The sequence below is a fragment of the Pituophis catenifer genome, unplaced genomic scaffold, assembly GCF_029215685.1.
Source record: "Pituophis catenifer annectens isolate HBS135680 unplaced genomic scaffold, rPitCat1.0.hap2 SCAF_1, whole genome shotgun sequence".
Lineage (NCBI taxonomy): Eukaryota > Metazoa > Chordata > Lepidosauria > Squamata > Colubridae > Pituophis > Pituophis catenifer.
In genome coordinates this window covers 163,075,340-163,101,620 of record NW_027256881.1, presented here as the reverse complement: position 1 = coordinate 163,101,620, position 26,281 = coordinate 163,075,340, and the positions used below count along the sequence as shown (strand labels likewise).

The 26,281-nt window shown below is 42.0% G+C and overlaps 1 protein-coding gene across 1 annotated transcript; it reads left to right on the top strand.

Annotated features, from left to right (window-relative positions):
• The first annotated feature begins 361 nt into the window (after window positions 1-361).
• On the top strand, window positions 362-3,709 carry IRS2 (insulin receptor substrate 2). Its single transcript, XM_070933290.1, has one exon. The coding sequence runs from the start codon at window positions 362-364 to the stop codon at window positions 3,707-3,709; it is 3,348 nt and encodes a 1,115-aa protein (XP_070789391.1).
• Window positions 3,710-26,281: the final 22,572 nt, after the last annotated feature.

Here is a 26,281-nt window from a genome sequence, read left to right as displayed (position 1 = left end):
GTGGAGCAAGCTGCCTTTTACCCGGTGTGGCATCCAATGTGGAGCGCGGTGGGATGAAAGGCCAGAGGCGGCATCTCCCCGCAACCCCATCCCTCCGTGTGCGTGAGCGTCTGGGTAACTGCTGGGTAACCGGCGGTTCACGTGTTGTTTTGCTCTTCGCGGGGACGAGCAAAGTGAGAGAAGTAACTCGCTGCGTCCGTGGTGCTGAAACTGACGGAGCTTGCGCAGTAGCCTCGGGCGGACAGAGGCGAAGGAGCGCGAGCTGACGGTAAGAGCAGACCCAGAAGATCCCAGGGACAGGTGCCGCGCGCCGCGGAAACTCGGGGCTCGCCCTCCTTGGAATACCGTCCCATCCTGGGGGATGGCGACCTCCCCCGCACCGGAATCGCCCAGCAGTTCCTCGGCTGGCCCCAATCTCAACAACAACAACAACAACAACCAGCAGCAACCACAGGAGCAGCAGCAGCCACCGCCGGGCGTGCGCAAGTGCGGCTACCTTCGCAAGCAGAAGCATGGCCACAAACGCTTCTTCGTGCTTCGCGCCCCCGGTGGCGGGGCGGCAGCGGGGGAGGAGGCGTCGCCGCAGCAGCCCGCCCGACTGGAGTACTACGAGAGTGAGAAGAAGTGGCGGAGTAAGTCTACGGCTCCCAAGCGGACCATTGCCCTCGACGCCTGCCTCAATATCCACAAGCGAGCCGACGCCAAGCACAAGCACCTCATCGCCCTCTACACGCGCGACGAGTACTTCGCCTTGGCGGCTGAAAGCGAGGCAGAGCAGGAGGCCTGGTACCAAGCGATCACGGAGTTGCTCCTCGAGAGCCAGGCCGCGGGACAGGGCTCTCCTCGGCATTCCCACTTGGCCTCCTGCGAGGACTTCAGCTACGGGCAACCGGGCTGCAGGCCCTCTGCGTCCGCCGCCTACCGCGAGGTGTGGCAGGTGACGCTGAAGCCGAAGGGACTTGGGCAGAGCCGCAACCTCACGGGCGTGCACCGCCTGTGCCTGGCGGCGCGCACAGTCGGACTGGTGCGGCTCAACTGCGATCGGCCTTGCGTGACGCTGCAGCTTATGAACATCCGCCGATGCGGGCACTCGGACAGCTTTTTCTTCATGGAGCTCGGGCGCTCGGCCTCGACAGGGCCCGGCGAGCTCTGGATGCAAGCCGACGACTCGGTGGTGGCGCAGAACATCCACGAGACCATCCTGGAGGCCATGAAGGCGCTGCGGGAGCTCGTAGAGTTCCGTCCGCGGAGCAAGAGCCAGTCCTCGTCCTCCTCGTCCGGAGGCGCCACCACAGTCGCCGTGAATGCGGGCGGCGGCGGCGGGGGGGGATTATCGTCTATGTGCAGCCGGCCCATCTCAGTTCCCGGCCGCCGCCATCACGCCCATCACCCGCTGGCGCCTCTGCCCCCCAGCCAGACTGGCCTCCTCCGCCGATCGCGCACTGACATCTTGACTGTAGCAGGGAGCAGCAGCAGCAGCAGCAGCAGCAGCAGTAGCAGCAGCCACGGCAGCCGGGTGCGGACGGCCAGCGAGAGTGATGGAATTAGGGCTGACTCGCTGTCTGGCAGCCCCTTGAGCCCTGAAACGGGGCAAATCCCACATAGCCTTGGAATCAGAGGGGCCCTTAGCCCACTAGGAGGGCAAGCAGCGATCCACTCTGCTGGCTCCCTAGCTTTAGGGCATTCTTCCTCCCTGGGACCAAAGTTGACCACAGAGCCAAGCTTGGCCTCTCAACGCTTATCTAGTTGCAGCGCTTCTGGTTCTGGTTCCCCCAGTGACCTAGCTGGCTTCATGACTTTTGAGGAATTAGGCTCCAGTCCAGCTGGAGACCTACTGCCTTTTTCATCTTCTTCAGCAACAAGTCACCACAGCAACACACCTGAGACTCCTCCTGGCTGGCAGTTGGATGGTTACATTGCTATGGAGCGGGAACCCCTTCGCCACCAGCCATATCTTTGTGGAGAGGACAAAGTTCCCAGGAAGCGCACTTACTCTTTGACAACACCAGCACACCAAGGCTCCTTGCCTCCTCCAGTTTCCTCTGCTTCCCTTGACGAGTACACACTCATGCAGGCCACCTTTTCAAGAGCAGGATATTCACCAAAGACAACCTATACTCCTTATCCCGAGGATTATTGTGATGTGGACATTGGGTGTAGTGGCATCAGCAGTGATAGGTCACACTTAGGTTGCAGTGTGCCTAAGGAGGATGGCTATATGCCCATGAGTCCCAGCATATCATCTGTCGTGTCATTGCAGACTGATTCTGATGGCTATATGTCTATGCACCCCACCAGTGTGTCAGCCCCACAGCAGATTGCACAGTCTTATTCCTACAAAATCAACAGGGAGATTTCTCCAGATGATTGTGGTTACATGCATATGTGGAGTACCAAAACTAGGCTGCCTGGAGAGAGTCCAGAAGAAAGATTGGCCAGCGATGACTACATCAGTATGTCCCCTTTGCTTTTGCCCCCTTTGCATGGACCTTCTGCTTCAGACTCACCTATGCTCTCTACTGACCATTTCAGTGCCCTGAGGCTTGGAAACTTGGGTAGCCTAATACATGCATGCCAACAGCAGTCAGATTCCCAATGTGAGAGAAAGGACAGTGATCAGTACGTGCTTATGAACTCTCCAATAGGCAGACAGAATTATACTCCCAAAGGGAAATTCTTTCTTGCTCCATGCAACAATACTGCAATGCATTTATCCATGCAACACAATCAAACTGAGACTTCTTTCAGCCAAAAGACAGGCAATACCCAGCCCAGTCACCCTTCTCTGGGGCTTTTGCTACCCATCATGAATGAACAGCCTCTTCTAAAGGAACCTCAGAGTTCCAGTGGAGATTATGTTGATATTGGCTACTCACTGGCGCCAACCTGTAAAGGTTTATCTTCTCTGCTTAACCCTGGTTTAGGTGGGCATAATGGCTCAAAGATTTCCAGTTATATGAACCTCAACTTTGATGGTCCACAGACAAATGCCATCTCTCTAGGGCCTTTGGAAGAAATACTTATGCCAGGATCTTGTCCTAACCCTGGGAAGCTAGACAAGCATTATTTAAAGGTTGGAATGCAGATGGCTTGCCTTTCCAGCCCAACTTCTGAAGCTGGTGACTATGCAGAGATGATTTTTAACACTGCCACCGCACCACCACAGCCCATCTCACACAAGCCAGAAAGTGTTTGTGTGACTGGCCCTGGACTGAAGCAACTTACCCTTCCTGAGGTGGAGGCTTTTGTCTTTGCTAGTCCTCCTTTTGATCCCAATCATGGAGCCAAAGTCATTCGTGCTGATCCTCAGGGACGTCGAAGGCACAGCTCAGAAACTTTCTTATCTACTACCACAGTGACTCCTGTTTCTCCTTCCTTTGCACACCATCCTAAGCGGCAGAATTCAGCCTCTGTAGAAAATGTGTCCCTCAGGAAAAATGAAGGTTTGGGGGGAGAGGAACAGAACAGCAGCCCCATGTGCCGGGAAACCTCAGCTGGCTTCCAGAATGGCCTCAACTACATTGCTGTTGATGCATTGGATGGAAGTGATTTTGCAGTTGGAGACCAAGTCGAGCACAAAGACAGGTATCCTCTCAATGGAAATATCAACAGTACTTATATCAGTATAAGTGTTCTGGCCCAACATCTGAAAAAAACATCTTTAGTGAAAGGTGAGTTTGCAAACTTACTCCTGCTTCCCTTTCAATAACTGGGTTTTTGAAAGAGCCATTAGAGCCAAAGAAAGTACAAAATCAAAATGCTTCACCTATTTACTTAAAATATTTTGCTAAATTGTTGTGAAGATGCTAGCTTAAGGTTATATGAAAGTATTCCAAATTTAAATATGTGAGTCTCAGTTAGTGCATTGTTATTTCTTAGTCCAGTAACATGTTGATGCTCCAATTGACTAATTCCTACTGAAAAAGGATGTCATTCAGAGTAAGTAGGTAAATTCTCCTTACAGTGGAGCTGGATTCCTGGTGATTTCATAAATATGACCATGAAGTTTTCTTGGCAGCAGAATATAACTCATTTGCCACTTCCTTCTCCCAGGATGTTTTTTTTAACTTTTTCAATCTAATCCACTGCATCTGCGATATCCTCAGGAGAATTCTTACCCAAATACTAATCTAGGACTACCATATCATATCAGAGATAGGGGAGCTGTATACTTTGCTGCTGAATTAGAAGTCCAGATTTTTGCAGTTTATACCCTAGTCTTAATGGACCAGATCTTATTCTGCTTTGATTTTTGAGATGAGCCAAGCTGGCTAGGTTCAGAGTAAACATAAATAAAATTGTGCTATTGACATTTTTGCCCATGTATCTTTTTATTTTGTTATAGAGATCTTAAACAAGTCATGCTTTTATTTTCTCTCTTGTATGTTTTCTCTCATTGGGGAATTCTTATTGGTCTACTCTGTTATGGAATGATAGCACTATTTTTATTTATTTTACTAAAAAAAACAGAAAAAGGAACATATCAGGTACTATGAATGGTCAATATGTACAACATATATAATACAAGAGATGTAAAACAAACCCCAAAAATGTATATCAAAAAAAATTAATAAGGATTGCTCAAAAGTCCTCTTCCTTGGCCCTTAAAAAAAATAGAAACCCAATAGATTCAGATGTTGACAAAAAATGGGCCTCAAGCATCCACTGCTGTGAATTGAATTTACATTTATTAGCCAAGAGTTATATGATAATTATTTTGGTTCCCTCCCAAATGTGAAGTTCATGTAATTCCTGATACTTTGATAAGTTCAGTGCTGTTAATTATTATGGAATAGTTACACTATGTGCAGTGGTATGCATTTTTGTTGCAAGTTTCAAACAAAGCCACACAATAACAGGTCTATAAATTTGAATTGTTTGTTATGGAAACCTGGAATAGTGAATACAAAATACACTTTCAGTGTTATCTATTGATGTTAACTTTAAAATTATACCCATCCCAAATAATAAGAAAAACATAAGGAAAATACTATCATGTTATGTTTTGTCTAGCACAAAATTTGTAACAAATAAAAAGCTAAAATAACCGTGATCCTGAAAGTGTATAATCCTGAAAGGTTTGGGTGTGTTTGCCTTTTCCCCAGCTGCATGTTACTTTGCTCTTCCAAATGCCCTCCTTGATTCAACAGTGTTCTTGTTCAAGTTTATTCTTTGAATTTGCTGGACCAAATAAGGTCAAGTATATTTTACAAGATAAGCAAGACACTTAGGCAATGCGTTCACCTAGTATTCATCAGTCCTAATCTGTACAATGCTGTGCTGTTTTTAGTCACTTCCAAGTGACTAAGAGCTGTGCATTTGTCATTTAAAAGAGTCAAAGAACTATGAAAGAATGATCTTTGTCTACTGTAATTTTTAAGATCTGCACCCTCTGCTTCAGTTCAGCTCAAAAAATAAAACAAATATCTTAATATCTAAAAATCTTTGTCAGCTAAGAGCATACAAAATAGGTTTGTACAAATAGTCCTCAACTTATGACCATTTATTTAATGATACTTCAAAAAGAAACCAATAAAAAGAAAAATTGTGTCTTGTTTCGTACTGGCAAGAAAATGTGTACCTTTTTAAAGAACCTATTGCTAAATCTGTGAATATAAGTAAAATGTTGCATTGAAAATGGAAGAACTATATAATGGTCATTTATGCCTAGTTTGTCTATAGATTGTGACAATATACATACAGTACATAGGTAACTGGATTACTAACATTGAAAAGTGCCAGAAATTAAAATAATACAATGGTAATATAGATTCCTAAATGACCAGAGGCTGAAAATACTCATAAATGACTTTATGTCTGGTTGGAGACATCTAGTTGGAATGCTACAGAACACTTTCATCTCCAAACCAGAGGCAAAACTATAGCTGAATCAGAATTTGAGGTTTTTTTTATCTTCCTTTGGCCAAAACCATGACAGTAACTGAACTATTTATATGGGGGAAGGGGGGGGTAAATCTCCCTCTCCTGCTGGCCCTTTGGCAGGTGGGCACACTTCCGCCCCCTTTTTACTGCATGCATGTCAGCAGATTCAATAATGGTTGAACCAGCAGAAACTTCCCATAATTTTACAAGTAATCATCTGAGCCATCAACATGCACAAGTGGCCAACATAATTATCAGTATAACCAGAGATTAATAGATATGACCACACACAATCAGCCATTGCACCATATGGTGCAATGTGTGTAGGCAGGTGTCAGCTTTTCCAGATAGATCAGATTGGGAAGCAATTGCCACTGGGAGACCAGAACTATATTTTATGAGAATGGCTGCAATGATAGAATCTTGCAAGTCTGCCCATGTCTTCCCTTCTCTCCCTCTTGCAGCCAGAGGAGTGAGAGGAGGGCTAGTTTGAGTTTCTTTGTAATACTCTACTGCCTCTTGGGCCTAATGCACATTTCCTCTGGACCTGATGTTTCTCTAACAGCATCTCAATTCTTTCTCCAAAATAATTTCCTTGACTTCCTACAACAGGTCATATGGTGATGGCACTTGCTGAACCAGGATCCTTTGCTCAGCCTCTGTCTACTCATATGCTTTGGGAAAGTCATGTGGGGAATCTTGGAGGAGAGAATAGATACTGCAGTTCCCCAGAACACCATACACAAAACAGGAGATCTAGGAAGAAAGAGAGCTTCTCCTGTTTTCCTGGAATTCCTCCTCCAGATCAGCCTCCTTCTCAAGCCTCAGCCCAAATTAGGGGGAGGAAACTGGATCTTTTCCCATTAGCAAAAACATCCACCAATCACTGCACCTTAGCTTGTCCTACAGTAAATTATTAAAACAGCACCATTCTCAATTTTTGTTAACACTGTGCATCAATCTGGTTATTTTGACAGAGTAAATTTGTGCTGGCGTACTTTATACTATCTTAAGAAATGGAGGTTAGTAAATTAAACTGGCCAGCAGGATGTCTCTAGTCAACCACTAGAGTCTTCACAAGCATGACATTTTAATATAGAAAAACATATTATAAAATATTGTGAAAATAACCTCATTCAGTCTAGCCTTTTGTTCATGGTGGTGCTATCAACCTGTTTGCTGCTTGCTCTTCTTGAATGCTCTTGATATCCATGGGATGAGTAGTGCTGTCAGTCAGTTTGTTGATAGGTTGATCATTAGAGCTGAATTATGCTTTGATGACAGCTGAACAATTATACAGCTGTTTTAAGGAGTTGCTGAAAGATGGAACTTTCTTCCTACACATTCCAAGTATATTTTCTAAATTATTCCTAATGCATTGTAGAGCACCAATATGCAACATATTGGTGTCTCAATACTCATAATTTTATTACAAACTGTGGAAATGGATGATATCTAGTACCTGAATATCATAATAGTGTTTCTAAAATATATGACCGTGAGTCCCCAGTTTTGCTTGGGTTGTTGTTTTATTACCTCTCTTGGACATTTATCGTATTTCTTTTCTTTGTCAAATTGGCCTTTGAACCTATAATATACTGTACTAAGTAAAACAAGAAGAAAGCTATGAAGGAGAGGAAAAGGGCACCATAAATCTACACTTTCTCTTTCCCAAATAGCATGTAGTAAAGAAATCAGATAATTTAGAGAATAGTCTTTTGTGTTGCCTGAAATTATTGCTCACTTATGTTTATTCTAGCTTTAGTAGAGGAAGTGGATAGTTTTTCTTCTGATCTCCTCTTCCTGGTTCTAGGAGGAGAATTGTGGCAGTGATACTATTGAAGGGAAACTTAGCAGTGTAATGTTAAGTTAATGTTAGATGTGCAGGATCTTCTGGAGCAGTTAATATTTCTGGAGCAGTTCTGAATTCCTAAGAAGGTTCCTTAGAACTTAGAAATCAGCTATGAGGAAGGTAGACATGCCTACATTAATCAGTAATTGAAAAAACCAGTAAATTAGTACATAAGGATAGTCTGTGCATTTGGTTACTTTTGATTAGAACTTACTGACTTGTTTTTTCCCCTTTCCAGAATGAAGAAACCAGTTTCACCCTTATACTTGATAGAACTGTCATCATTTTAGATTTAAGCTGCTATAAGATCCATTTTTTCCCTACTTCATGTAGCTTTCAGAACATTTCTTCATTAATATTGGAGAAGAAGCAACCTGTCTCATTTATCAGGATCTTTTGCAACACTATGCCGCTGTTTGCATAAATTGTGCTCAGCGTGATATCTTTTAGGACTTTGGACCTCGGCTGATGGATTGTGATCATTGCCTTTTCAGTACCAATGAACTGTACTTAACTCTTCAGCATGTTGAGAGGTTCTGCTTGCACATGCTACAGCAGTAAAATTTGGTGTTTACTAGCATATTTTCAAATCTCTACAGCACTACCTCAGTTAAAAGTCAAACTGGATTTGTATTGTGGTTTAGGATGGCTGACATTTCCTTTCTCTCAGTGGCATAGTACAGTTGTCAGCCTTACCGAATCTATCAAGAACCCTGCTACTGTCTGGCTGCTTTGTTTACTTACATGCAAACCCAAAATAGGACCTGAAAAACTTAAAGCCAAGATGAAATTTGAGAGATTAGATTTTTATCACTATATTTCTGATAAATATAAGATCTGCTACGGAAGCAGCAAAACTTGGTACCATTAAACTATATTGGGATGTCACTCTATACCTCTGACACATTTGTTTGATAGTTTCTTTTAAAGTTCTGCAGACTTCAGAGATCTTTTATCCTATTTGTATGCTTATGTTTATCAGCTATTCTTGGTATTAGCTTATTTTCTTGCAACTAAAATTTAGAAATGAAGGGTAATACTTGTCAAAAAGATGGCAAACTTTTGTACAAAATTCTACATATTATTCAGTAAAGCTGAATATTTTTCTTCAACAAGAAATAACAATTTCCATTTTAAAAAAAGCATAATATTTGGGGAGAGGGCAAAATTTTCAGTCAATCTCCTAAGGATAATTCATACGAACATAAGTATTCAGTATTTTGAAAATAACAGTGTCATGGCTGCTATTTTTACATATCTTCAGAGCTTTGATGGTCCTCCGCGTGTTGCTTCTGATCCATTTTTGATTGAAGAGACTTTTTAAAATGTATTGTTATCATTACTAAGAGCAACCATAAGTTTTTCCTTGAACATTGTCTATGTTTAAGCAATGAACACAATGTTACCAGAAGCAGTACTTTCTATCTTTACTGAACTATTGCTCAGGATAATCAAAATTCTCCTGCTTTCATGCTGAGCATTGGGACAGAGGGCTCTGTAGAATGATGCATCTGAATGTAATCTCTACTCACTCAGAGTTTTTTTGAGGGAATGGGAGGAAAGTATATGTTGAAGAATGGAATTATCAAATAAAAATAATAATAAATAGCCCACATTTCTGCAGAAATTTTTGTCTGCAATTTCTAATATTCCTGATTAATGTCCACACTGGCTTAGGTCGTGGAAATTGTGATCCAAAAATCTTGAAAGCATTAAGTTGTGGGGAAATATCATAAATTAAATTAATGAAGATAGCTGGATATCATGTCCTCAAGTAATGGAGCACTGCATCTGAATGACTTTGGGGGAAAAGTCAGTTCTTGATACCATAATAGTCAACTTAGTTAGTTTCTAAAATAAACAAGCTTGAATATATACTGACATTGTCAATACTTTACATTTCACAAAGGCATATGCAAATAGTTACATTCTTAATCTAGTTTACAATATGAAACCAAAATGTATAAATGTTAAATTTGCTAACACTTTGCTATGTATATTGGGTCTTTGTACATTCTGCCTGATTTTACCTTAAATTTTAAATATTTTTTGCTATGTAACATTAACAGTTATAAGCATTGTTTTCTTTTTAGAAATATAATTGTTTCTGGACATTGATATAGTAAATATATTTCTTGGCATTGTGCTAAGGCAAAACACTTAATTTATCTTGCTGTGTCTTCCAATGCATACTATGTATATAGAAATAATCAGTGATGCTGCTGGGGAAGAGAAAACATGGAACTAAAATTTAGTCTTTAGTCTTTACTGATCTTGGCTGCTATCCTTAATAGCCATATGCAATAAAATATTATTTATTGAAGCATTAAAGTCCTTGAAGACTTGTTCTTTTTTTAAAATCAAAATTGTTCTGCAAATAATATAGCTTTCTGCTATGTTTTGGAGCCTCTTGCTCAGTCGGCCTCTCTAGTCAAAAGTTCCGTTAGTAAAAATGATCAATTCTGTCTTTCGCTTGAAAATGTGCACTCTAGTCCTGGGAAAATACTTTCAGATCTGGAAACAGTCTTTTATTAGAACAGTACTTTTAAACAGATATTTTGTTCCATCAATCCCTGTAGTGATGACATTAATTCAGGAAAATTATTGTCAACAACCTTTTTGGCAAATGAACATCAGTGCCAGTGTTACCACTTGGGGTAAGTAATATCTCCAGAAATTATTATTTAATCTTAATGACTTTTTATTATTTATAGCCTTGCATTTTAGTTGTATTTTGAGAAGTTGTATTTAGTAGCTATTGGTTTGTTTGCTTGTTTGCTTGTTTGTTTGCTTGTTTATTATTAGGATTCTATGCCACACATTTTGCCAAGTTGACCCTAGGCAGCTTACAGTCAAAACAATTATAATACCATTTAAACATTAAAATGCTAAAACAATAAATAATTATCATGCAGTTATAAATTTGGATAAAATTTGATTAACCATAATGGAAAGGAAGGGAACAAAGTGCATGTGGGGAGGAGGTGGGGGTCTGACTAATCCATTAGCCATCTCCAGAACAATTCCACTATCAATTCCATCCAGATATCAGGGTTTGACACTAGAAATCCTTGATCTAATAAAATATTCATTTGTAAAATCTTGTTTTATTAAACTTTAATTAAGTCTGAAATATTTACTTTTTACAGTGTACAAAGGGGCCGGGGTGAAATCCAGCAGGTTCTGACAGGTTCTGGAGAACCGGTAGCAGAAATTTTGAGCAGTTCGGAGAACCGGCAAATTCCACCTCTGGCTGGCCTCAGAGTGGAGTGGGAATGGAGATTTTGCAATATCCTTCCCCCAGGAATGGGGAGGGAATGGGGATTTTGCAGTATCCTTCCCCTGCCGTGCCCACCAAGCCACGCCCACCAAGCCACGCCCACAGAACCGGTAGTAAAAAAAATTGGATTTCACCACTGAAAGAGGCCCATCATTTTTGCCATCATTCTACCAACCATAGAAAATTCTGATCACTTTAGAAAAAGAAATGCTTCAAAACAATTATCTCTAAAAACAAGAACTGCATTATAATGTATTTTCAAGCATAAACTGGGCTGAGTGGGTTCTGTGGAAGATTAAGGAGGGAAGACCACAAACATGGTCTCTGACATTCACTCAGCCATCCATTTTTTCCTTGATGTGTTCTTCTCTTCTCATTGGCTATAACATCATCACAATTTGTCATCAGCAACATTGGCAAGGGCTCTGGACAGATGGCAGGTGGCTGTCTTTCTCTCACAATAGACCTATAAAATTAAACTCCCTGCCTACTCCAAAGTCAGCCCAACCTATGTAACTTGCTTACCAGCATAAGAAAAATAATAGTGAGTTCTCCTTCCCTCTTAATTGTCCAAACTTCAGATTGTATTTGTTTGTATGCATGCAGATGTCCTGAGCTACACAGGACAAAGTGCCTTTATAAGTGTGTAGGAATTAATAATTTTTATTTATTTATTTATTTATTTATATTTATATTTAAATTTCTATACCGCCCTTCTCCCGAAGGACTCAGGGCGGTGTACAGCCAAGATAAAACCCACAAATATAAAAGTTAAAAGCAAATTAAAAGTATTAAATAATTTGGCCGAAACTAAAATAACATAAAACAACCCATTAAAATAACATTTAGGCCCGTCTTGCTTGCTGAAACAAAAGTGTTTTGAGGACGCGGCGGAATGTGCGAAGGTCAGGAATCCTACAAATCTCCAGAGGCAGCTCATTCCATAGGGCAGGTGCCCCCACAGAGAAGGCTCTCCTCCTGGGGTCGCCAGTCGACACTGTTTGACCAATGGCACCCCGAGGAGTCCCTCTCTGTGGGAGCGTACTGGTCGATGGGAGGCTATTGGTGGCAGAAGGCGGTCTCGTAAATACCCAGGTCCTAAGCCATGGAGCACTTTAAAGGTGGCAACCAACACCTTGAATCTCACCCAGAAGACCACTGGGAGCCAGTGCAGCTCGCGCAGGAGCAGTGTTACATGGGAGCGATGAGTCGCTCTCATAATCACCTGCGCAGCCGCATTCTGGACCCACTGGAGCCTCTGGGTGTTCTTCAAGGGAACCCCATGTAGAGAGCATTACAGTAGTCCAGACGGGAAGTGACGAGGGCATGAGTGGCCGTGCGCAAGGCGTCCCGGTCCAGAAAGGGATGCAACTGGTGTATCAGGCGAACCTGATAAAAAGCTCTCCTGACCACAGCCGTCAAATGGTCTTCTAAAGACAGCTGCAAATCCAGGAGAACACCCAAGTTGCGAACCCTCTCTGAGGGGGTCAAGGTCTCACCCCCAATAGTCAGCGATGGGACCAGCTGACTATGACGGGACGCCAGAAACCACAGCCACTCGGTCTTGGAGGGGTTGAGCCTGAGTTTGTTACTCACCATCCAGATCCATACGGCCTCCAGGCACTGGGCCATCACGTCAAGGGCATCATTGGGGTGGCCCAAGGTGGAAATGTACAGCTGAGTGTCATCAGCGTACTGATGGAAATCCACCCCAAAGCCACGGATGATCTCGCCCAGCGGCTTCACATAAATGTTGAACAGGAGGGGCGAGAAGACCGACCCTTGCAGCACCCCACAAACTAGGCACCTTGGAGTCGACCTCTGCCCCCCTGCCAACACAGACTGTGTATGGTTGGAGAGGAAGGAGGAGAACTACCATAACACGGTGCCCCCCAAACCTAATCCCTCCAACCGGTGCAGCATGATACCATGGTCGATGGTATTAAAAGCCGCTGAGAGATCCAATAGGATCAGGACAGAGGAGCAACCCCTGTCCCGAGCCCTCCAGATAATATCAACCAATGCGACCAATGCCGTTTCCGTGCTGTACCCAGGCTTGAAGCCTGACTGGAACGGATCTAGATAGTCCGTTTCATCCAGGTACTGGGGAAGTTGTCGTGCCACCACACTCTCAACAACCTTCGCCACAAAACGGAGGTTGGAGACAAGATGATAATTTGCTAAAGCAGCCGAGTCCAGGGAGGGCTTCTTGAGGAGGGGCCTCACCACCACCTCTTTCAAGGTGGCGGGAAAGAAACCCTCACTCAAAGAAGCGTTGATAATCCTCTGGAGCCAGCCTCATGTAACCTCCCGGGAAGCCAGCACTAACCAGGAGGGTCCAATAAACATGTGGTCGCATTCAGTCTGCCCAGAACTCTGTCCACGTCCTCGGGAGCCACAAGGTCAAACTCCTCCCAGCTAACAGTCTCAAGACCCGCCTCCATCACCCCATCTGAGCCTACCCAGTCAGAGTCCAAACCCTCTCGAATCTGAGCTATTTTGTCATGCAGATATTGCACAAAATCCTCAGCTCTACCTTGCAAGGGGTCTTCCCGCGCTCCCAATTGAAGTAGGGAGTGGGTTACCCTAAACAGGGCAGCTGGGCAGTTATCTGCAGATGCAATCAGAGCAGAAAAATAATTGGATTTTGCCGCTCTGATGTTTTAATGTGAGACCTCACCAGCGTCTGGACAGGTTCAGAACGGCTGGCCCTCCAACCGCTCTCCAGGCATCTTTTCCAGTGCTTCATCTCTCTCAGCTCCTTGGAAAATCAAGGAGCTAATTGAGATAGGCACCGAGTCAGAGGCCGCAAAAGCACGACTCGGTCCAAAGCTCCAGCGGCCATCCTATCCCAGGCAGCCACTAGTTCTTCAGTTGAGCCATGAGCCAGAGCCTCAGAGAACGGCCCAAGCTCCGTCAGGAACCTGTCAGGGTCCATCAGGCACCTGGGACGGAACCATCTAGTCGGTTCCGTCTCCCTGCGGCAAGGGGTAGCAGTTCGAAAGTCCATTCAAAGGAGAGAATGATCCAACCATGACAAGGGCTCAATGACTAAATCCCCTGTTTCTAGATCATTCTGCCACTGACCAGAGACAAAAATCAGATCCAGAGTGTGTTCCCCTGTGTGAGTAGGGCCTTGAACTAACTGGGTCAGGTCCAAGGCCATCATGGAAGCCATGAACTCCCGAGCCACCATTGACGTTTCGCCGACAGATGGCAGGTTAAAATCCCCCATAACCGTAAGTCTGGGGGTATCAACCCCCACCCCAGCTATCACGTCCGGTAGCTCGGGCAGAGCCGCTGCCACGCAGCAGGGAGCCAAGTATGTGATCAGCAGGCCCATCTGCACCCCACAACCCCGCTTCACAAGGAGGGACTCACATCCGGCTATCTGAGGTACAGTGGCCTCCCTCGGACATAGACCTTCTTTAATAATAACCGCCACCCCCCCCCCACCCCTACCCTGGGCCCTCAGCTGATGAAAAGCCCAGAAACCTGGTGGGCACATTTCAACAAGGGGCACCCTCCCTTCCAAGCCCAACCAGGTCTCCGTAATACCCGCCAGGTCTGCTCCCCCCTTCTGAATGAGATCATAAATGAGGGGGGCTTTATTTACAACTTTACAAATCTATTTACAAATCTATATTTATTTACAATATAGAAAGTGATCTCTGCTTACAAGTAATATCAGTAGTTTTAAATACTGAACTTTTATCCAAGGAAAAACAATCACATCATAGTTATTAATTTGTTTGGCTAAAACATGAACCTCTCAAAAACTGTGAAATTCAATATTACTTTGTGTACACTGGAAATTTTAGTTTTACATTTACAATAAACAATTACTTTTCATTTTATTACCAGTTTTCTATCATGAGCGCATTGCTCCTGAAGCAGGGATTTTTTTTCTAGCAGATTCCATGGCCTGAAAAAACTTGAAGGCTGTTGTACTTGACAATAGTATTAAGTTTAATTAAGATTTCTTCCATTATTTAAATTGTATGACAGATAGTTCTGCACATGACTACATTGAGTTCAGCAGGACTTACTCCCAAGTTATACCTTAACTATCCCTTCTTGATAACAAAGCTATCAATACGTTTCCATCTTCTAAACAGTGTTTTGTTTTATCTAATTAATATTTTAAAATGTTTTTTTCCCCACATTCAAGTGCCTAACGAAAGAGAGAGGGAGAGGGAGAGAGAGAGAATGTGACACAACTATCTTTAAACTGATCAAACTCTTAAACCCTCATTCCCCATATTTCTATGACTTAGATACCTGAGGTAATGAATAATTCCCAGAAGACATTTAAATTTCCACCATGTTCTCCAGTCCTTTTGCATGGGGATTTTATTTTTTGGGAAGCCCTCATCCAGATACACAGTGTTTAGCTACTAAGCAGCAGGTTTCTGCCATAGATCATGTCAGCCACGTTGCTGTAGCACTTGAGTATTAATTTTATTGTTTTATTATTTATTACTAGAATTTATTTTTTTCAGGTAAGGAGCTTCTTTTCAGCCACAGGATGGCCTCCTGAGTCATCTTCTGAGTCCTGATTGTCAAAGGAAGAAACACTAGGTAGAAGAGTTACTCTGAGGACAGATGCACAACTTGGGCATCTCCAGCATGTAGTTGGAGTGCAAAGGAAGCTGAAGACCCATGAGAGGTGCTCCTCAGTCACAACTCCCTGCCTTTCTGTTAGGAAACTAAACAATTCCTCCTAAACTCTGAGCAAACAGATGTTCCAATCCTGTCTCCCTCACTTCTTTTAATGTGAAATTTTAATATCCACCTCCATTTTACACACAAACAAAAGAGACCTGTATAAGGACAATGTAATGACAGCTTCACTGCATACGGTACAGGTTGGCCCTTAAATCATATGCAAAGGATACTCCCACAGTTAATGTGTCTATGGTAGTAAATATGGTTATGTTCCTAAACTTGAAAAATGAAGAATACCCATGTTGAGAGAAAGCAGCCAACCCATTCAGCAGTGGCCAATTGTCTACAAACGAACAACAGTCTGACATATATATTGAACCATATTGAGCCCACTATTCACTTTATGAAAAAGCCCCAACTTCCATGGTTTAGATTGTACCATTCAGACACATGTTTATCAAAATGCCAGAGCATTGGAACCATTACGAAGATGTTTAATTCCTTTCTTTATAACCATTTTTCCTGATTAAATTTTTCCCCAAGCTTCTGGTTGCTCTACAGAGGAAATCTTCCCTGTGAAACATATCTTCATTAAGTAAGGGATAGTAATTTTGATTGGAGACAAGGTATATGCACCTTCTTCCATTGCTTCAAAGTGGTACTTCTCTTCCCATGGATGGATTACCGGGGAAAACAAAGAGGTTTGCCATGCCACATGAAATCCTCATCTCCCTCCCCACTTGTTGCAACCTCTAGCTTCCATGGTCTTACCATGAAAATCCAGGAACAAACCCATTTTTTATGGGAAACAAAGAAAATGGTGTACTAAGTCTATGACAGTTTTAATGTATTTATAGTTCATGATATCCTCCTGAACAGAGGAACATGGGTTGAACAATCCTAGAACTTCTCCATAAATGATAGATATCACCTTGTCCATAATAGTCCTGTATTACCCAAACAAGTAATATAAAAAATATGTAAAACATTTGCCCACTCCTGAATTATACAGTGATTCTCAAAATCCAAAAACTGATTTAAAAAAAAAATCAGGGGATTTCCTGAACAATACATGGCTTGGCTCTGGTAATAATAGCATTGAATCTGAAGACAAACACCTTTACCTTGGAAAATGACACATTTTTAAACTTGATTATTAAAAAATTAATAAATTCAGGCAATTTTTCCGATTGGCCATTTTTATGTCTTTTTAATGGGAACATATAGAGAGGAATGCATTAGGACCAGAAGGTACAAGTGCAGTATAGAAACAACACAGTGTATTCCCCATTGTGTGCTTGCTTACTCTCTTGTAATCCTTTCCTCTCTAATCTCTCTAATCTTTCAACTGGAGAACCACTACGAGTTTCTAGAACCACTAAGAGCTTCTAGAATGGGAATATAGTCCTGCAGATAAATTGATCTGAAAAAAAAAGTTCAAATGTACTGGAAGTTTGTTAAATCAGTCTTCTGTACATAAACATGAAAGAGTGGGCATGCTGCCAACCAGTCATGCGTCTAGGCAGAAATGTAGCCAGTTCATGGAGGAACCTTCATAGTTTTGGGAACAGAAATACAAGGAAGGAATCATCAAGAACATGAGCTTCCTACAAGGACAGAATCACTAGATGATACTGGTTAAGTCCCTCAATTGACTGCCTCCAGTACTGCTTCCCTTACCTACTGAATTATACAGTAACCACATTATTTTGTTTGTTTATTTCATTGGAAACCTTCTTAGCCAACACGGGATGGGAAATGTTTACTTTAGAATGCACTAAGACTGAAAAGCACAAGAAATTAAATGAATAAACCTATATTTATTTATGAACTCAGAACAAGTAATCCAGGGAAAAATAAACAATGAACTCAATGATCTAAACCACAGTGACTCCCACTTTCATCTCTGCCCTTAACCACCAGCCTTTTAGTAATCCTTTCTGACATTCTCATCTGTCCTTTATCACAACTCAATTGTACCCTGACAACACAGATCTTCCCCTGCAAGCCACAGATTTGTTCTCCGCTCATTTCTAGCATGAAAAATTTAACTTTAAGCTGCTATAATGTGTACCTTAAACTAATCTCTCCACAGATCTACAGCAATGCTTGGCCACCATTACCTTGGAGAAAAGGCTAATTGATTTGTTGCTGTGTGCGAACCTGCTCTTTGTGGGGGAACCAGCTATATACAGGACAGGTTTCATCTCCTTCCCTGAGTATAACTTTCTCTTTCCCAATAGCACTGTTCTAACCTAAGCTTCCTGAGAAAGCATAAATCACCCACTTAGTCCAGTGGTGAAATCCAATTTTTTTTACTACCGTTTCTGTGGGCGTGGCTTGGTGGGTGTGGTGTGGCTTGGTGGGCGTGGCTTGGTGGGCGTGGCAGGGGAAGGATACTGCAAAATCTCCATTCCCACCCCACCCTGGGGCCAGCCAGAGGTGGTATTTGCCCGTTCTCCAAACTACTCAAAATTTCCGCTACCAGTTCTCCAAACTGTTCAAAACTTCTGCTACCGGTTCTCCAGAATCTGTAGAACCTGCTGGATTTCACCCCTGTCTTAGTCCCGTCTTTTATTGAGATGGCTGTGAATTATGGTCATTCACAGCCCCTAATGATTCACAAACAGTCTGTGAAGATTACGACAGATGGCTGCTCAAGTTGACACAGTCTTTCAGGGTAATGTTGATAAGCATCCACCTTTATCTTCCTTGAAACGCTGCCAGAGACCTAATTGTCAATTAGTTTTGCAACAGAGCACAGAGCACAGAGTCAAATGGACTTCTCAGAGCTTGAATTGACTATATGAACTAATTGCTTCTACAAAGGCTCACATCTGTTTGCTCCTCTTTTATGTCTTATGGGAGGGGCCAATCATCTCCAAGCCTTACTCCCAAGTCACCCTTTTTTTTCTTAATTATTCTTGCCTTTTGGCAGCTCTGCGCATGCGCACACTGGGAACAGACTCACACTGTTCTTCTGCCTCACTGATATCAAATTCCAGAGGCTCCAGAGGTAACACATAACTTACCAGATGGCCCTGGCCGCCTCTCTGCCTCCGACACAGAGCCCTCGTCCAAGCCTTCCCCAGGCCCACGTTCCTCCCCAATCTCCTCACTGTCCGAATCTGCTGCCAGCTCTGCTGGCCACTGGTGGGCCACAACAAGTACCTCTATCTTGTTTGGATTTAACTTCAGATTCTTCTTCCTTTTCCAGCCTATTATCAAGATTATGCGTTGCTAAACAGTATTTACTACTTCCTTGGAGTTAGAATGCTGGACAGTAGTAGCACTTTCAATCCCTAAATTACATCTGCCAGCTGTTTCACGTAGATGTTAAAAACATAAGGGACAAGATATTACCTAATGGGACAACCACTAGCTGTCCACTAAGTGTACAAGGGTAATATCTAGGTCAACCACTCAATCTAAAGTCCTCTCCAAATATTAGTAATATGATGACTGTGAGCACCATGATTTTCAAACATCTCTAGATACTCTCTACAAATTCCAAATATTAAATATATTTTAATTGTAATAATTAATCAAAATCCTGCATCTATAATGTTATATTTTTCATATAAAATACTGAACACTTATGATATTTTATGTGAGATATCATTCTCTTGCTAGATCTTGAAGATAATACTACTTTGTATACTCTAAACCAGAGTTTTGATTCAGAATATATAAATAACAGAGTTGAAAGGGACCTTGGAGGAATTCTAGTCCAATTTCCTGCTCAACCAGGGGAGCCTATACCATTCTGGACAAATGGCCATCCAATGTATTCTTCAAAACCTCTAGAAAAGGAGCATCCACAACTTCTAGAGACAAGCCATTCCACTGATTAATTGTTCTTATTGTCAGGAAATTTCTCCTTAGTTCTAGGTTATCTCCTTGATAAGTTTCCATTTATTACTTTTTGTCTTGCCCTCAGGTGCTTTGGAGAATAGGTTGACCCACCTCTTCCCTGTGACAGCCCCTCAAATTTTGGAAGACTGCAATCATATCACCTCTAGTCCTTCTCTTCATTAGTCTAGACATACCCAGTTCCTGCAACCATTCATCATGTTTTAGCCTCCAGTCTGCTAATCATCTGTGTTGCTCTTCTCTGCACTCTTTTAGAGTCTCGACATCCCTTTTTATCATGGTAAGCCAAAACTGGATACAGTATTCTATGTGTAGTCTTACCAAATCAGTAAAAACTAGTACTAACATTTCCATGACTTTGATGCTATTCCTCTGTTGATGCAGTCCAGGACTGCATTGGCTTTTTGGCAACTGCAGCATACTCCTGGTTCATATTTAAGTAGTTGTCCACTAGGACTCCTAGTTCCCTCTCACAGTTATTGCCTTTGAGACAGGTATTACCTGTTCTATACCTATGCATTTGGTTTTTCTTGCCAAGTATAAAACCTTACTTTTATCAGTACTGAATTGCATTTTTGTTGGATGGGGCCCACTATTCAACTCTTTCAAGATCCTTCTCGATCTTGAACCTATCTTCTTCAAATGTTATTCCCTTCCAGTTTGGTGTCTGCAAATTTGATGAGTTCCCCTTCTATCCCCTCATCTAAATCATTTATGAAGATGTTTAAGAGCATTGGACTTAAGACAGAACTTTGGGAGTACCTCACTGTATACTTTCCTCCATGTAGATGTAGTTCCATAGAGGACTACATGTTGAGTATGGTTAATCAGCCATTTACAAATCCCTCTGGTAATGGTATTGTGCTAGACTGGACTTTTATAATTTCAGTTTTCAGTTTTCCAAGCTTCTTGAGTTGTTTTCCCTTTTAAGATTTTCTTCCATGGAATCCTTCTCAAGCTCTTTCTAAATTTGTTGAAATCTCTTAAAGTCCAAGGCTCTAGTTTGACTTCGTTCTATTGCTTATGCTTGCATTATGTTGAATTCTAATTCAAAGTTCTTGCCACTTCAACTTCTATAATTTCATCTCTATCATTTTTGTTCTATATTATCTCTATCTATTTCTATATCTATCTATCTATCTATCTATCTATCTATCTATCTATCTATCTATCTATCTATCCATCCATCTATCCATCTATCCATCTATCATGTTATCTATCTATCTATCTATCTAATCAACAAAATAAATTGTTTCCATCTCAACAACAAACTCGCCAATGCCTTCAGGTCTACCTGAATAACAACCTACTCCCTTATGATCCTCACCCCAAATACCTCAGAGTAATTTTGGATCGGACTGTCTCCTATAAGAAACACCTAGAGAATATGTCCGCTAAAACAATACCAGGAACAACTTACTCCAGAAAATAAGAGGATCAAAATAGGGAGCCTCAGAATATCAGAACTAGGGTTGAATACTGCACCCCTGTTTGGCTTAATAGCTGTCACACTAGCAAGATCGATGCTAGACTAAATGATACAATGAGGATCATAAGCAGCTGCATAAAGTATACCCCTACTTGCTGGCTCCCTGTCTTGAGTCACATTGCACCACCAATACGAAGGCAGGAAGCCTTAGTGAAGGAGTACAACAAAATTATGAGAAACCCACTTCTTCCTGTGCACGCTGATCTTCCTCATCTATCACCAGGCTCAAGGTTGACTCAGCCGTCCATCCTTTCTAAGGTAGGTAAAATGAGGACCCAGATTATGGGGGCAATAAGATGACTTTGTATAAATATACAAAAGTATGAAGGCTATTGCTTAACGCATTGTAAGCCGCCCTGAGTCTCTGGAGAAGGGCGGCATATAAATCAAATTAAAAAAAAAAAAACTGGCAGACTTAAATCCAGGAAGCCCTCTCTGGCACTTGCTCAACAGCTGTCTAACAACTTTGACATCAACATACGGTGGAAAGCCAATGGGCTGCTGAATGCCCAGATATAGGCAGTTACATAGATGACCCTATACAGAAGGTGCCAGGTTTTGACCTTCCTTGCCAGCATTGGTCATGTCATGACCCAGTCAGAGTCTGAATCCAAAGGGGAAGATGAACAGCTGACAGAGAGTGAGAGAGTGGCTCCATTAGCTGTGGAAGAAACTGGGGAAGGGCAAGGTCAGGCTGGTCAGAGCAGAGGAGAGATAGAACAAGGGAGATGAGGTTCAGATGAAGACCAAGACCCACCCCCTCCTCATCCTAGGCAGCACAGGGAAGAATGGTGAAGAGAGCAATGTGTGGCTTATGAGGGAGGAAAGGGCCCCAATTCCCTTCACAAGGCACACCTGGGGATGCAGTTTAAAGGAAAGAAAAATGGGAGGAAAGGTTGTCAGAAACAAACGCTGAGTTCATCTTGTGTTCACTGTTTATCAGTCCCTGGCATCCTCCCAACTGGTTTGATTTACTGCCGTGCTATTTCACTTCTGGAACGTCTTATCTTGCTTGCCCTGCCAGATTAATTACCTTATCTTGCATTGTTGGATTTATAGTGGGAAGTTTTCTGCTTACAACGTTTGGGACTGAAGTATTGCCAACCAAAGACTATTACAAGTTGGTGGAAGAGCTCTTTCCAGGCAGGAGAATTGAAAGGGACATAAGGGGCACAGTTGGTGATAATAAAGGGACTCATACTGGTCCTCTGGCTGTGTTGCCTTTGTACCATGCCCTAGGTCATCATAGGATCCATACCCAACATGGTGTCTGCCAGAACTCATTGTTTAAGTGGGGTCTTGTCTCTACCCCTTAGTGTGACTGTGGTGCTCTTCGACAAAATATCCATCACATTGTGTCCGAATGTCCATCAAGAGCTTACACCAGCCCAATGTACTGATTTTTCAACATAGACCATTGTGTCCTTGAATGGCAGGGTGGACTGGACATTAACATTTGAACCACTATAAGTCCATGTATTTGCCATACATGGACTAAATAAATAAATAAACAAATTAAAGCCCCCAAAACATCCTAAGTAAACCAAAAGTTTCAGTGATCCAAGGAGAAAAAAACATGAGTCAGCTGCCGCACAGAGTGTAGGTACAAGATTGTATTAGGCCTGTGATGGCGAACCTATGGCATGCGTGCCACAGGTGGCACACAGAGCTATATCGGTGGACATGCGAGCTCAACTCTGGCACACGTGTGCGCCAGCCAACTGATTTTCGGGCCTTCTGGGCCCATTGGAAACAGGGAAACAGGCTGTTTCCTGCCTCTGGAGGGCCTGGGGATGGGTGGGGAAGGCCCGTTTTTTGCTCTCCCCAGGCTCCAGAGCCTTTCTAGGAGCCTGGGAGGGTGAAAACAGCCTTCCCCAGCCCACCAGACTGTTTTTATCTATTCCTTAGATAATTATCTATTCCTTAGATAATTTAGAGTGCTGGAAATAAGAGAGAAAGAAATAGTCTATCAATATCAATTACAATTTAGTACATTTTTTTTATAAACATAAAATAATTGAGTTTTTCCATCCAAAGCTGAATATAACATTATGAAAAATAAATGTTGCAGATTATACCAAAGCATCAGATATATAAGAAGGGTTTTGCTCTTGAGTTGATTACTTAATGTTGAACTCTCCACTGTGTCGTTTAATATGTTGGCATATTAATAAAAGGAAAAGCAAAATATTTACCAAAAATTAAAACAAAATTTTTTTGAAAGAAAAATTAACGAAAAATGAACTACTGCCTTTCTAACTTCCTCCTTTTTGTACATCAGCTAATTTACAAAATTGTAGACATTTACGAGCCTTTAGAAGCCAGATTATATTTGTCATGTTGCATGGTGTATTGTATGTATGGGAACTATTCTTGTTTAAACTTCTTTTTTTTTTTAATATACTTTATTAGTTTTTTCCTTTATAAAATATAACAAATCATTAGATTATTCGGAGGTGTAGTGTTTATACATATTTACAAAATATACGTCAGTTATACTTCAACTTAACTTCCTTAATGTGTTTCCACGTTATACATCAGATGTAGTTCGATCTTACATTACTAAAGATAACCGTATCCTGACATCATGCTTTTATCCTGTTACTTAACCATTCATACCACTTTCCCCATACTTCGAGATGTTTTGATTTCTCGTCGTTATTTAACTCACGCGTTAGTTTAGACATTTCTGCACACTCTAGGATTTTGTTTGTTAATATTCCCACTGGTGGTATAGTTTTATTCTTCCAAAATTTCGCATAGACTAATCTGGCTGCTGTTATTATATGAGTTATGAATTGAATTTTGTCTTTGGTGAGACCATCTCTAATTATACCCAATAAAAATATTTCCGGGGCTAGGGCTAATTCCTCTCCAGTTATTTCCCATAGCCAGTTTCGAGTTCTAGACCAAAACCTTTTTGTCTCTGGGCAGGTCCACCACATATGATAGAAGGTGCCGACATCCTTACCACACTTCCAACAAGTGGCTTTGTTTAAACTTCTATTGTGTATGTATACTGTGAGTTTTGCTGTTGCTGCATATTCTCCAGTCAGACGCTGTTAAAATAATATCTTTTCTAGTGTTGAGCAAAATTTATTCTTGCTGCTGTAAGCAGGGGTGAGCTTCAAAAATTTTAGCAAGGGGTTCTCTGCCCGGTTGCTGGGTGGGTATGGCCTAGCCGGCCTCCTACACCATGACATGGGGACCTTGAGCCTCTGGGAGGCGAAAACAGGCTCTCCAGGCTCCGGAGGCCCTCGGGAGGTAGGAAACGGGCCCATTTCCAGCCTTCCCGAACTTCTGGTAGGCCTGTTTTTCACCCTCCCCAAGCCCCCTGCATCCAAAACAGGCCGCATGGGGACTCCTGGGAGGGGAGGGGCAGGGTGGGCGGGGCCAGCCAGGAGTGGGATTTGGGGTTCTCCAAACTGCACAGAATCTTAACTAGAGGTTCTCCCAAAACCCTGTGAACCCCCAGCAGCCCACCCTTGGCTGCTGTAAGCCTATATTTCATTAAATTACCACATTTCTTTTGCTTTTTCCCTGAGTTTACACCTAATAAAAAGTTATGGTTTCATTCAGTGGTGGGATTCAAATAATTTAACAACTGGTTCTCTGCCCTAATGACTGGGTGGGTGGTCATGTGACTGGATGGGTGTGGCCAACTTGATTGGTCTCACCCTTAGGAAATTTCCTTAGTCCAACGCACAATAAAATAGCACTGTTTCAATATATAGAATAGAATAGAATAGAATAGAATAGAATAGAATAGAATAGAATAGAATAGAATAGAATAGAGCAGAGCAGAACAGAACAGAATAGAATAACTGAGTTGGAAGGGACCTTGGAGGTCTTCTAGTCCAACTCCCTGCTTAGGCAGGAAACCCTACATCACTTCAGTCAAATGATTATCCAGTCTCTTCTTAAAAACGTCTAGTGTTGGAGCATTTACAACTTCTGGAGATAAGTTGTTCCACTGATTAATTGTTCTGTCAGGAAATTTGTGGAGCTCCTACAAAAATGAGGTGGTCAATCTATTTTCCAAAGCACCAAAAGGCATGACAAGAAACAATGGATGAAAACTAACCAAAGAGAGAAGCAACCTAGGACTAAGGAGAAATTTCCTAAGTGTGAGACCAATCAACCAATGGAACAGCTTGGTTTCAGAGGTTGTGGGTGCTCCATCACACACAAGCAACAAAGTTATAAGATAATCTGAAATCTTTACAGTCTAATACTGTAAGCTAACTCTTATATGCTGAAAATGCAGGATCAAAATACATAAACATAGAAACAGCATTGCGATCCTATTCCAAATTAATAAAATCAATTCTGTTAATTAGGACATGTACTTAAAAAGACATTAGAACTCTGACAAGAAACTCCTGCTCTGTATTAACATTTTTAAAACTCTTTCCCTGGCCTAATCCTGTCAAGAACAAGGAGAGATTCAACCTAGAAATAAGGAGGAATTTTCTGACAGTGAGAACAATCAACCAATGGAACAGCTTACCTTCAGAAGTTGTGGGAACTTCATCACTGGAGGCTTTCATGAAAAGATTGGACTGCCATTTGTTAGAAATGGTGTAGGGTCTCCTGCTTGGGTGGGAGGGGTTGGACTAGATGACCTACAAGGTCCCTTCCAACTCTGTTAATCTGTATGATTTTTAAGTATCTATTGTTTCTGTGCTGACTGCATTCCTGCGGTTTTGTTATCGCAATTAAGTATTCACCTGTTAAGTGGTTCTTGGCTGTCTGCCCAGAGCTATTAACTGAAGGGAGAGAGAAGAAAAAAAACCCTTTCACTTTATTTCCTGAGTTTTCCTGAGTTTTAAAAGGGCTAGAATTTTTCTGCTGAGGAAATGGCTATGTGATTATTTCTTCTTTTTCTTTTCCCTTCCTTTGGTTAATTACAAACAAGCAGGAACATCTGAGGTGTGTGTGAGCTACTGGAATCGTTAGGCAGGCAGGCAGCCTGGACTATTCAGCCAGTTCGCAGAACTCCACAGAGTTAATAAATGGTTCTGTTGAACCGGTGCAAACCAGCTGCATATCATCACTGGTTTCATTTCAAATTTAAATTCCAAAACTTTCTGCATTAGACTTGTGTATCTTGTTATACAATATTTCTTCTGTTTGATTGCATTTCCAACAATTACTACTTTGTTTTGTCTATGCTGGATATTATTGATGGAATTTTATACCACATGTAGAATATTTTATACCAATTTCAGCCAAC

Coding starts and splice junctions, on each gene's coding strand:
- IRS2 (XM_070933290.1), top strand. CDS start 362: ATGGCGACCTCCCCCGCACCGGAATCGCCCAGCAGTTCCTCGGCTGGC.